Source organism: Doryrhamphus excisus, linkage group LG3, assembly GCF_037039965.1.
Source record: "Doryrhamphus excisus strain RoL-2023G ecotype Guam linkage group LG3, RoL_Dexc_Guam_v1.1, whole genome shotgun sequence".
Lineage (NCBI taxonomy): Eukaryota > Metazoa > Chordata > Actinopteri > Syngnathiformes > Syngnathidae > Doryrhamphus > Doryrhamphus excisus.
In genome coordinates, this window is record NC_136359.1 from 2,776,035 (window position 1) to 2,789,650 (window position 13,616).

Below are 13,616 nucleotides of genomic sequence, written 5' to 3' on the forward strand. Positions count from 1 at the left end.
CACAAAATAGATTTTTAGATCTAATATAAATAATCTATTTTTATTCGTATTGACGTTTTTCCCTTAAAAAATACAAATGTGTATTTAAGTGTTGACATAGCATGTAAGCCGTAGGGATCATTGGCATCCGCATGGTGGCGGTAGTGTGCTAACATAGTCTGCACCCGCCGTGAAACGACAAAGAAGAAGTAGAAGAAGACGCTGAAAAAGAACAAAATATGGAGTTCTCGGGGTTTGAAATGACGATAAAACATGTATATAGATTGACAGCAACGAATATCTCCAAGACTCGTCTGGCCTGCTATCTGAAGTGAAGATAGAAGACGTAATAGGAGACGAACCGCTGCTATGCTAAGATGGCGACGTCCAGTCGAAGAGAAGGAGGAAGAAAATCAGCGCCACCAACTCCCAGAAAATCACCAAGGGATGAGAACCCCCAAATTACAGTTAACGGTGAGTGGGATGAAGTTTTTTTTGGGGGGGGGGGCGTGATATTACTTGGAAATTCGCCGAACATTCTGAATAAGTTAAAGAACCGCCATGATTGTTCACAAGCTAGCTAACCGTCAAACCATCAAAATGGATGAAAACACTTAGCTTATGTGTGTGTACATGTACGTTGTTTGACTTTAACAATATTGTAATAAATTGTCTTAGCTAAGAAATTTCAATTTTTTTCCTTTTTTTTTATTTCGAGCACTTAGTGAAAAGGCTAAGCGTGGGTCAATGGGTTCCGTGAAATCAATACGCTAAGGTAAGACTTCCGGTAATGTTATGCATCATCAAAATAAGGCAAAATATGGATTTTTTTTGTTGAGTATTTCAAGTAACCCATAAGAAATAATGCAGTATTAACCAGCAATTGAATAAAAAACTGTTAAAAGTACCCTAAGCAGGACATCCTTGGTACTGTTGTATGTACTCTACTGTTCTGGACACCACAACAGTAGAGGTGCCATTTTATCATTTTGTGTGCATCATACAAGCTTCGTTAACGTCAAGGAATGATGAAGACATATCTTCGGAGACGCTGGCACCAATCCGTCTGGCAAAACAACCATTTGGGATGGATCAGGATCAGACACGCAAAAAATGTACAAATGTTTTCCAATCGTAATGTAACACATATTTTTTGTCTGTGCATTCAGCTAGCTCAAGAAAGGTGCTCGCTGCCGCCATTCTTCTTGCACAGCTTGAAGAAGACGAGGAGAGGGCCAGAAGCAGGAGACGCGTTTGGGTTCGTCCCATCAATCAACAAAGGCGAGAAGAAGGAGATTATTTCAACCTCGTGGCAGAGCTGAGGCTGGACAAACGCCGACATCAGCGCTACTTCCGGATGAGCGCTGAGCAGATGGACCATCTTCTTTCCCTGATTGGTCATGAACTGACCAGGCAGTCAACTAACTTCAGAGCTTCTATTGAGCCCAAGCAACGACTGGCTGTTGCGTTGAGGTAAATAAAGAACTTATTCACACAAACGCTATTAGAAAAAAACGCTATTAGCAGCAAAATTGCCCCAGACCGTCACACTACCTCCACCATATTTTACTGTTGCTATGATGTTCTTCTTCTGAAATGCGGCGTTACTTTCACGCCAGATGTAATGGGACACACACTATTTTCCCAAAGTATTTTCATCAAGATGTTTTAAGACAAGCCATAAAGACCATCACACTACCTCCACCATATTTTACTGTTGCTATGATGTTCTTCTTCTGAAATGCGGCGTTACTTTCACGCCAGATGTAATGGGACACACACTATTTTCCTCAAAGTATTTTCATCAAGATGTTTTAAGACAAGCCATAAAGACCATCACACTACCTCCACCATATTTTACTTTTGCTATGATGTTCTTCTTCTGAAAGATGTAATGGGACACACACTATTTCCCCCAAAGTATTTTCCCAAAGGTCTTATGGATCATCAGGATGTTTTCTGGGGAAAATTAAGACAAGCCTTAAAGACCATCACACTACCTCCACCATATTTTACTGTTGCTATGATGTTCTTCTTCTGAAATGCGGCGTTACTTTTACGGCAGATGTAAGGGGACACACACTATTTTCCCAAAGGTCTTAGGGATCATCAAGATGTTTTCTGGGGAAAATTAAGACAAGCCTTAAAGACCATCACACTACCTCCACCATATTTTACTGTTGCTATAATGTTCTTCTTCTGAAATGCAGCGTTACTTTTACGCCAGATGTAATTGGACACACACTATTTTCCCAAAGTATTTTCATCAAGATGTTTTAAGACAAGCCATAAAGACCATCACACTACCTCCACCATATTTTACTGTTGCTATGATGTTCTTTTTCTGAAATGTGGTGATACATATCTCCCAAAAGTTCAACTTCTCGACTTGTCAGACCACAGGGTATTTTCCCAAAGGTCTTAGGGATCATCAAGATGTCTCCTGGCAAAATTGACATGGGCCTTATTGTTTCTTCAGCGGTAGTTTTGGTCTTGGAAATAGTTTTCGCAGTATGTAAAGTTATTATAACATTCAAAATACAAACTGTTTGTTCTAAATATGAAATAATGACATGTTTTGTTTGTTTTACACAGATATTTGGCATCGGGTGACTCCTTGATCAGCCTGGCGTTCAGCTACCGACTGGGCCACTCCACTGTCATACAGTCAGTTCACATGGTCTACGCCGCCATCGAGAAACTGATGATGGAGGACTTCCTACCCAGACCAACACAAGAGTCGTGGATGGAGGTGGCCCGTGGCTTCTGGGACAAGTGGAACTTTCCAAACTGTCTGGGAGCTATTGAAGGCAAAATGGTGAACATACGGGCACCGGCTCGCTCCAGATCCCAGAGCCGTGATGACAAGCGAAACTTCTCCATTGTGCTCTTGGCTCTGGTGGATGCGGACTACAGATTCAGAGCCATTCAAGTAGGAGACTTTGGGAGGATGAGTAACGGTGGTGTGTTTGCTTCATCGGATCTGGGGAAGGGGCTGGAGACCGGAACGCTACATGTGCCCCCGAGTGCCGCTCTGCCTGGTGCTCCTGAGCTGGGTCCACTGCCACGCGTCATGGTTGGAGATGTAGCTTTCCCACTGAAGACGTATCTGCTGAGGCCTTACCCCGCCAAAGATCTTCATCACGACAAGAGAATTTTCAATTATAGATTATCGCGGGCGCGCACGGTGGTTGAGTGTGCCTTTGGGATCCTCTCAGCAAGATGGAGGATCATGCTGAGAGATATCAACTTGCACCCAAACCACGTGGACACGCTTGTTGTAGCAGCGTGCATTCTTCACAACTTTTTACTTTCACCAAATGACAATATCAGGATGCTGGAGGAGGCTGATGAAAGGGGCGGGGGCATGCCACAAGCCAGGAACCTTGGCGGGCACCGGGCTGCGGGCCCGGCGTACGTCAATAGGCAGGCATACACTACATACTTCAACAGTCCAGCCGGCAGTGTGACCTGGCAGGAACGAATGATCTCGGTGAGTGGCTGATAGAGACACACCTTCATTCACACCAATTTAGAATAATAGCATATACTCAGTTACTTGTACCAAAATATGAAAGTAAATAACCGCAGTTATGACGATACAATAAAATGTTTACCAAAAGTGTAGCACACATTTCTAACATAGTTAATAAGATATCTTACCTCGTCGTCCATTGTTGGATATACTTTTTACGACCCCGCCTTAGCGGTAATGATGTCATTACCTTTCCTACAGTGTATTCAGACTGATTTTATTTTGAAATACACTGGAAGTTTCAACCTGGAGGATCTGACTTCCTTTTTGGCTTGCAATATTCCCGAATATGCGACATCTTAAATAGATAAATCACTATTTACTAAGTCATTTTAAGTACTCGGTAATGTGGCCAATCACAGTGGAGTATGCATGCCTGGAGGCGGGCCAAGGTGGAATACATTAAAGCACAAAATCTAAAGAAATACAGCTGAATAGGTGCAGATTTTGGAAGAACTCGAAAGCTTTGTGTCCCGGTTATTGTGTGTAGCGGCTCTATATGAGCCACAACTCAATACAGAGGGCCGAAAAAATCCGTTTCTGGATGTCTGCAGGATGCAAAGACCTGCCAGTCTTGAATAAATCAATGCCTCGTTTTTGTGATTTGTTGGTTACAGAATCGTAAGTGAATGACTGTATGATTCCTTAGTTCTAAAAATGGAATATTAACATGGTTAGAGCATAGGAATCCTGTTGACGACCTATTAGGTGTTGCATTCAAAGCCCACAACAAATACAGCATCAAACAAAACATACTTTCAAATTGAATTTTTAATTAATATTATTTGTTGATCATGCTTATAATCAGAGTAAAACATCTGACAAAAATTGTAAGGTTACAAAAATAGTTAGTATTAGTTAATTCATTTGTCAACATAAATGTAATATGTTTATATGTTTATTAAATCAATAAGTAAGACTCTGCACGTGTCCGATCAAAGAGGCCTCTCAATACAATTAGAGCAAATAAAAGGTTTCCCCTGTGTGTTGTCATGTGTTTCACCACATTTGATTTAGTGGTGAAACTTTTACCGCATTCTGAGCAATTAAAAGGTCTTTCTCCCGTGTGTGTTCGCATGTGGTTGACCAAAGACACCCTTTGTGTGAAACATTTAGAACATTTTGAGCAATAAAAAGGTTTTTCTCCTGTGTGTGTTCTCATGTGTTTTACCAAAGTTGCCTTGTGAGTGAAACCTTTACCACAGTCTGAGCAACTAAAAGATTTTTCTGCTCTATGTGTTCTAATATGTTGAGTCAAATTGCTCTTTCGGGAAAATCTTTTATCACAAACTGAGCAGTTAAAATGTTTACCTGTCTTCTTTTTAGAGTGTTTGTTGTCCGTGTGAGTAGTCGCATCACCTTCACAGCCTGTATCAGTGCTCAAAGGTTCTTGGTTGTGGTCCCAGTCTTCATCCTCGGTAGAGTGTGATGTTATGTCGTCGCTATCTGGCAGTGGAGCTAAGAGGTTGTCTGCTGGTGATCCTCCACAGTGGTCTCCATCAGCTTCTGTTGTCATGTGTTGTGGTGAGCTCTACCATACAGGCCTGATTGGTGGATTGCTGCAGAGATGGTTGTCCTTCTGGAAGGCTCTCCTCTCTCTCTACAGAGGAACGCTGGAGCTCTGACAGAGTGACCATCGGGGCCTTGGTCACCTCCCCGACTAAGGCCCTTCTTCCCCGATCGCTCAGTTTAGAAGGCCGGCCAGCTCTAGGAAGAGTCCTGGTGGTTCCAAACGTCTTCCATTTACGAATAATGGAGGCCACTGTGCTCATTGGGACCTTCAAAGCAGCAGAAATTTTTCTGTATCCTTCCCCAGATTTGTGCCTCAAGACAATCCTGTCTCGCAGGTCTACAGACAGTTCTTTTGACTTCATGCTTGGTGTTTGTGCTCTGACATGCACAGTCAACTGTGGGACCTTATCTAGACAGGTGTGTGCCTTTCCAAAAGACACCCTTTGTGTGAAACTTTTAGAACATTTTGAGCAATAAAAAGGTTTTTCTCCTGTGTGTGTTCTCATGTGTTTTACCAAAGTTGCCTTGTGAGTGAAACCTTTACCACAGTCTGAGCAACTAAAAGATTTTTCTGCTCTATGTGTTCTAATATGTTGAGTCAAATTGCTCTTTCTGGAAAATCTTTCATCACAAACTGAGCAGTTAAAATGTTTACCTGTCTTCTTTTTAGAGCACGAGTGTTTGTTGTCCGTGTGAGTAGTCGCATCACCTTCACAGCCTGTATCAGTGCTCAAAGGTTCTTGGTTGTGGTCCCAGTCTTCATCCTCGGTAGAGTGTGATGTTATGTCATCACTATCTGATAGTGGAGCTAAGAGGTTGTCTGCTGGTGATCCTCCACAGTGGTCTCCATCAGCTTCTGTTATGTATTGTGGCGAGCTTGGACTGTGATGAAGCTGTGAGAACTCAAGTGGTTCGTGTTTGCGGTCTTCAGTCTTCACAGAGACAACAGTCAGTGGCAATCTGACAAGATCAGCCTGCGATGGCCCTGGAAGACGCTCTTGCAGCTGAGCGATCGAGAGTTCTGCCTCTTCTTCTTTAACATAGGGCGGATGTGGCTCCTCCTCTTCCTCTTCAAAGTGAAGGGGCTGTGGCTCCTCTTGCTCCTTAGTGGAGCTCCCCCACTGTGGCTGAGGGAAAAGATCCATCAGCCACTTGATGTCTGCAGAACACAAACAGGAATTATTGTGGAAGCTTGATATGCACAGTATAAAACAAACATATATATATACATAGATAGATATATACATAGATAAAAAATATGTTTACTATGTATATATATTCGTATGTGGACAGCACACCACATTATCTACACATCTATAGCTATTATCCAGCTTTTGGAATCTAACCATGTCCATGCGTTTTTTTTAAAGTCAGCACATAGCATTCCAGAACAATTCCAGGAAAAGTCAAATGGGTGGGTGTGGGTTTTCTCCGGGTACTCCGGTTTCCTCCCACATTCCAAAAACATGCTAAGTTAATTAGCGACTCCAAATTGTCCATAGGTATGAATGTGAGTGTGAATGGTTGTTTGTCTATATGTGCCCTGTGATTGGCTGGCCACCAGTCCAGGGTGTACCCCGCATCCGGCCCAAAGACAGCTGGGATAGGCTATACAACCTCGAAAACCATGTAGAAATGTATGCACTTTATGGAAGGAAAGATGTATTATAGGCTGAATATTATCATCAACAAGAAAGACGTGCTCACGTGATCTGAAGAATACGTTTCTAGTATAAACATATAATTAATATATTTTCCACTTGCAACATTCTTTGGACTATTATTTAAGCCTCTAACATTCCACCAATACAAAACAATTTGCTTCACAACGTAACAATAAGACAAAAATACACGAGTTGTGTTTTTTATATTCAATGTGATGCTAACAATCATGGCGGCTCCTTGTTTAACTTGCTCAGCGTAGTTGGCTAAACTCTTATCAACTCTCTTTCCAGAAATAGAACATAGCTTCAAAAAAATATATAATTGTTAATTCGCTCACCGTTATCTGCAGTTTGGGGCTTTTTCTCCGTTAATAATTTTCTGGGAGTTGGTGGCGTTGATTCTCTTCCTCCTTCTCTTTGGCTGGACGTCGCCATCTTAGCATAGCAGTGGTTCGTCTTCTATTCTCTCTTTAATAATCACTTTAACTTTAGTTTCTTTGGTGATAGAGAAATAAACTGTTAAGATATTCGTAACTATAGTTAATGTAAATCTTTATCCATATTGTTTTATCGTTATTTTAAACTTCGGGAAGCCACAGTCGCTTAGACCCCTTTTCTTCTTCTGTTGTGTCACTCGGTGGATTTTCTTCTTCTATGGTGTATTGGCGGTTGGCAAGCAGCTTTTAGGTGAGCGTTACTGCCACCTTCTGAATAGGGGTGTGGAACCGAATCTGACCTACTCTACAAATCTATTTATAAGTCTTGTTTTCATTAGAGAGGAAAATATACAACTGTAAAGAACATGTACTGAATGTAGTTGTGAAATATTTATATTATTATTATATTAAATTCCGCTAAAACGTATTTTTCAACACACCTCTGTTGATACTGTGGGCATTGAATTAAGACAATAATCACAATAATTACAAAAGCCTGTTGGGTCCTATAATGTTATAATTTGAAGTGTCCTCTTAAATCCCGTGTGTCCATGCCTCATTCTTGTTATGATGTCTTCTTCTCTTTTATTTCCGCTGGTCCTTCCAATGTCTAATTACATTTGTGTACCAGTTTTGAAGCCCCTGAAAGAATCCTAAAAGAACGGATCAGGGCAAATAATTATAATTAATTAATGCCCCTGCTTGTGGTAAGGAAGACACTCACGTCGCCGATGCACTTCAATCGCTTTATTAATAGCGGTCAACAGTTCACTCACACCTGGGCTGCTGTGGGCCACAACCCACGCCAACACACGCACGCCATTCGCTCCTTCCTCGCGCTCCCTCGACTTCCCCTACACTAGCGTCACACCCAGTCTTACTCTCTCACTTGTGACGTGGCACCGTCACTTTCCAAGCCCCGCCCTCTTAAAGGCCCAACACACAAAGTCACAGATATTACAGTATATTATACAGCATTGACACAAATACAATAGCACCATCCAGTGGTCATAATTAGAACAGCAGTTCATTTATTGAAAAATGCTCCCACATTATGTTTCTACTTAATTGTCTCGATTAAACACATCTCAAAATTTGTAGTTAGGTGAGACCATGTGACCTACACTCTGTGTACATGTACGACACAATTATAGAACACATGTCACAACACAAACACAATTCCATGGTCACTGATGAACACTTCAATGACGGCGTGTTGCAGCTGCTATTAGCACAACACATAACAGAGCAAATGAGCAAAAATAAATGAGCAACTAAAGAGTGTCTTTGCATCGTTTCTCTCATCTGACATACACGTTTCATTCATTTCTTTTAATAGGTCAAATCAAATGTAAATAATGATACAGCAATCATTCACTTACTGCAAAATAACACCCACATAGTCACCTTTACACTCGTCTCACCCAATAGAGTAGACATATGTGCTCATGGCTACCAAACTAGCTAACTGTGCGAGCTGCTTGCTAGCCATCAATACTGTAAAACATTTAAAAAACAGAAGGTTTGTGAGGAAAATGTCAGAAGAGGAGAAATATGTTTTAACAAGGATTCAAAAATGCTACAGCCGAACGGGCGCCAGGAGGAAAAGGAGTGAAATACGCCTGAGTCACTTATAATTTAGGTCTAACCAAGTCGGTTGTTCATTATAATAATTAAAAAAAAAACTTTGAGAGAGAAATGCTAGAAAATGCTAACGCTTATCTGAGAAACAAATAAAGTGCGTGGTGAAAATTGCAAAAAATAAAAATAAAGTTGGCTACTTTAAGGATTGAACTTATTATGGTCTCTTTTCGGATTTTGGAACCCATCCATTGTATTAGACGAGGGTACACCATATTCTCATAAAATGAAAACTTTAATAAGATTACACCTTTTAATTTGCATATCTGGATTTTATTATTGTAATTGGCTTCCAGGCCGGATTTGGATACCCCGTCTTAATGGCTTACATTTCTATTTTAAGCTGTGAACTAAGATGTGGTGGGGGACGACTAGGCCTGTCATGACAACTGATTTTGCACTGGAAGTCCTCCGAAGCACTTGGGAGTATGACCAACCACAACGAGGCGAGCCATGGGTGGAAGAAATCAAAACAGACCATTTTTGTGGGAGGGCGGCACGGTGGTCGAGTGGTTAGCGCGCAGACCTCACAGCTAGGAGACCAGGGTTCAATTCCACAGTTTCTCCGGGTACTCTGGTTTGCTCCCACATTCCAAAAACATGCTAGGTTAATTAGCGACTCCAAATTGTCCATAGGTATGAATGTGAGTGTGAATGGTTGTTTGTCTATATGTGCCCTGTGATTGGCTGGCCACCAGTCCAGGGTGTACCCCGCCTCTCGCCTGAAGACAGCTGGGATAGGCTCCAGCACCCCCGCGACCCTCGTGAGGAAAAAGCGGTAGAAAATGAATGAATGAATTTTTGTGGGAAGCATGAAATCCAAAGAAATACAGCTGGAATAGGTGCAGATTCTGAAAGACCTAGAAAGCTTTCTGTGCTGGTTATCATGTAGCTGCTCATCATCTGATTTTCTTTTCATCTGAGGCAGACGCCGGCCCAATTTGAGAAGCTTTTTCTTTACTATGTTTTCTCCTGTGTGACACCATATTTGATTTTTGAGAGAATGTTTTCCCACAAACTGAACAGCTGAACGGTTTTTCTCCTGTGTGTGTTCTCAAGTGTGTAATCATGTGCGGCTTTTGGGAGAATGTTTTCCCACAAACAGAGCAACTAAAAGGTTTTTCTCCTGTGTGCGTTCTCATGTGCGATCGTAAAGCTGCATCGTGAGAGAAGATTTTCTCACAAACCGAACAACTGAAGGGTTTTTCTCCCGTGTGCGTTCTCATGTGTGACGTCATGTGCGGCTTTTGAGAGAATCTTTTACCACAAACAGAGCAACTAAACGGTTGCTCTCCCGTGTGTGTTCTCATGTGGGATCGCAATGTTGTATCGTGAGAGAATATTTTACCACACACTGAGCAACTATAAGGTTTTTCTCCTGTGTGGGTTCTCATGTGTGATATCATGTGCGGCTTTTGAGTGAACCTTTTCCCACAAACTGAGCAAATAAAAGGTTTTTCTCCCGTGTGTTTGGACATGTGTCGACTCAAACTGTTGTTGTGACAAAAGCTTTCGCCACAAAGCGAGCAACAAAAAGGTGTTTTTCCTGTGTGTGTTCTCGTGTGTATTAACATGGCCCCTTTGTGAGAGAATCTTTTACTACACACTGAGCAACAGAAAGGTTTTTCTCCTGTGTGCGTTCTCATGTGTGATACCATATTGCTTTTCACTGAGAATCTTTTCTCACAAACTGAACAGCTAAATGGTTTTTCTCCTGTGTGTGTTCGCATGTGTTGAGTCAAATGACCCTTTTGACTGAATGTTTTGGCACAAACTGTGCAAGTCAAATGTTTTTTACGTGTCTTCTTCTTAGAGCATTTGTCAGCGTGAGTCCTCACATGACCTCCACGGTCTGTATCGCTGCTCAAAGGTTCCTGGGTGTCCTCAGGAGAGGGGGACATGTCGTCACTGTCTGACAGTGGAGCTAAGAGGCGGTCTACTTGTGGTTCTTCTTCATGGTCTTCGGTCTTCACGCAGACAACAGTCAGTGGCAGCTTGGTTAAATCAGCCTCCTCGGGTCCTAGAAGACATTCTCCTTCCTGAGTGATCCAGAGTTCCTCCTCCTCTTCTTTAACGTGGGGGGGCTGTGGATCCTCCTGTGGATGAGCGGGACGTTCTTCTTGATTCGCGATCATCAATGCCTGGATGGCTGAAGGACACAACCGACATGATGACTCAGGTGGTTTGTCTTCATGGTGTTCAGTCTTCACAGAGACACCAGTCAGCTGCAACTTGGTGAGATCAGCCTCCTCCGACCCAAGAAGACACTCTTCCTCCTTTATTTGGGGGGGCTGTGGATTCTCAGGCTTCAAAATGGAGCTGCCCCACTGCGACTGAGGAAGACATTCTTCTTCTTCATGACCGATCCGCTGCTGGATGCCTGCAGGACACAAACACACCTCAGCTTATACATGTTTCTCCTGCAACTGCTTATACACTTTTTGTACACGCTATGTACACACTATGTACACACTATGTACACACTATGTACACCATCTTCAAGCCCTGGCAACTGCAGTCTGTCGTCCCCATGAAGTCGACCACTTAAAGAACATCAAGGACACTTTTCCTGATGACCTCGCCTGCCATTGGTTGGCTTGTTGGACCAGCAGGTAATCACAGGATGCAATTAACACACCCGGATAATAATATTAACAACATATAAGGATGCTGATTACGTCTCCGAAATACAAATATTACCGCTACTGATATACATTTACATCTGAGGGGGACGACAGTACACCGACATTGTTTGAATTTGACGTTTAACGACGAGCATAAAGCGTTTGTGTGCCGGTATGAGCGTATGAGAAACAATAAAAGCCTATTAAATAAGATAATAAGATAATAACATTCAGATAGCATACAAAATAAACTTAATAACAATTCGCTCACCGTTATCTGCACTTTGGGGCTTTTTCTCCCTTGTTGATTCTCTTCCTGCTTCTCTTTGACTGGACGTCGCCATCTTAGCATAGCAGCGGTTCGTCTTCTATGTTCACTTCGGATAAAACTCCAACCCTCAACCGTTTGGTGAGCTTTATGAAATAAATTCATTTGGTATTACTTGCTAAATTTGGTGTGAATCTATGTAAACGTAATTTGTTATTTCTGGTGGGAGTTTTCCGGAAAGCCACATCCGGTCAGCGCCATTTTGTTGTTCTTCTTCTGTTCTTTGTTGGTTATTGGCGGCTGGGAAGCAACTTTGGGTGTGCATTAGCGCCACCGTCTGAAATGGGGTGTGGATAAAGGCTTATATTTAAACCTCTTTGGGGGCAAGATGCAGGAAATAGTTTATCCAATCCAATCAAATCCACTTTATTTATATAACACATTTTATAAACAGAGTTTCCAAAGTGTTGCATAGACTAGTAAAATAAAAAGTAAAAATAAAATACAATAAATAAAGGTACAAATTGAATTTAATCCAAAACTAAAAGATCAGTTAAGAAATAAAATAGTAAAATAGATATTGAATATTAAAAACAAGAAGCAAAGCAATAAAAGTATAAAAAATAAAACCAATTAAAATTAAAAAAAATACGACTTTAGCTAAGTTTAGCTAATGTTTCGCTAATGTTTATGCTTAGCCAATGTTGCCATAGACACCACGTTTTATATTATATATATATATGTATCATAATATAATACAATTATAATACATATTATATAATAATATAATATAATATAATATATATTATATAATATATATAAGTTATGCCTTTATTCGTCCCTCAGTGGGGAAATTTATATTATTTAAATTTTATTTAAATTATTTAAATTTAAATATTATTTTTAAATATTATTTAAATTATAACATAATATCAAAAATATACAATGTATTAATTGCAATTATTTTACAATACACGTCCTTATTAAAACGTGGATAAAAATAACTACATTCGAACTGCACCAAATGCACCATGCAAGGTAAACAAAAACAACAACAACTGTAAATAAATCCAACAATATTTATAAATGATATATATTTCCAGTGGTCGAGCATCGAGAAGCAACCCCCCCCCCCCCATTCATATATTGTAAGAACTACTCGGTAGAACAGCCAAACATTCAGTTCCAGCTGTGGAATAAAAAAACATGTACCACTCCGAAACAGTAGATGGCGGTGTGCACATTGAGATCCGATAAACCAAAAGAGGAAGCCAAAAGGTGGAAGTGAACGCAGCAGTCGGGCAGAGAGACGCGGCGAGGGACATGAAAATCGGATCCAAGTGATCGGATGGAAATCAATTCAAAAACATTTTACGACTGCTGACGACATTTCTGGCCTGTTTGGAAGAAAGATGGCGTCGGGCGGGGATCAACTTCCTCGAACAAAAGACGAGAAGGAGCGACAACAACTGGAGGTTTGCACGACCTCCGATGTGCTGAACATCCAAGGTATGTTTGCGTGTTTTATCCAATCGTGTCATCATACTTTGAATGGAAGGAGACTACGTGGACGAGTTTGTTTACTTATCTCATCCAAGATGGCGGCCAATATAAACATGTACACCGTGATAACTGTTCCCAGGTCGGGTTGACATGGCTGTGTTGTGTCACATGACCTATTTAGTCAAACGGTACCATGGGATGGCTTCACGGTGGACGAGTGGTTAGCTTGTAGGCCACGGTTTGAATCTCTTGCATATTTTCATCCATATGTATGAATGGTTGTTTTCTATGTACTATGTCCTATTTTTTCACTATAATGAAAACTAATATGAAGTGCTTACTATCAGCTGGGGAGCTAAAGCTAGCATGAGCCTGTGATAGCATCACAAGTAGCCAATACGTTAATACAAATACGTAATACATGCAGTACGTACACCGTTTTTAATCCTAAAA

At 41.2% G+C, this 13,616-nt stretch overlaps 4 protein-coding genes across 5 annotated transcripts in view; 2 read left to right on the forward strand and 2 right to left on the reverse strand.

Moving 5' to 3' along the window:
• LOC131128114 (uncharacterized) overlaps positions 1-13,616 on the forward strand; it is a 101,349-nt gene that overhangs the window by 10,376 nt on the left and 77,357 nt on the right. The window lies entirely within an intron of this gene.
• Positions 143-4,951, forward strand: LOC131128123 (uncharacterized). Its single transcript, XM_058070706.2, has 3 exons — positions 143-453; positions 1,149-1,452; positions 2,575-4,951. Exons 1-3 carry the CDS (start codon positions 357-359, stop codon positions 3,482-3,484), a joined length of 1,311 nt encoding a protein of 436 aa, XP_057926689.2. The 5' UTR covers positions 143-356; the 3' UTR covers positions 3,485-4,951.
• On the reverse strand, positions 4,865-7,314 carry LOC131128105 (uncharacterized). 2 transcript variants are annotated; one of them, XM_078789451.1, is made up of 3 exons: positions 7,029-7,314; positions 5,682-6,185; positions 5,191-5,292 (listed from the first exon to the last, which is right to left on the reverse strand). In XM_078789451.1, exons 1-3 carry the CDS (start codon positions 7,123-7,125, stop codon positions 5,258-5,260), a joined length of 636 nt encoding a protein of 211 aa, XP_078645577.1. In that variant the 5' UTR covers positions 7,126-7,314; the 3' UTR covers positions 5,191-5,257. The 2 variants fall into 2 exon arrangements, with proteins under 2 accessions (XP_057926665.2, XP_078645577.1); XM_058070682.2 differs by having other exon boundaries at positions 4,865-6,185.
• LOC131128103 (uncharacterized) lies at positions 7,896-11,946 on the reverse strand. Its single transcript, XM_058070679.2, has 2 exons — positions 11,664-11,946; positions 7,896-11,148 (listed from the first exon to the last, which is right to left on the reverse strand). The coding sequence occupies exons 1-2, from the start codon at positions 11,734-11,736 to the stop codon at positions 9,668-9,670; spliced, it is 1,554 nt and encodes a 517-aa protein (XP_057926662.2). The 5' UTR covers positions 11,737-11,946; the 3' UTR covers positions 7,896-9,667.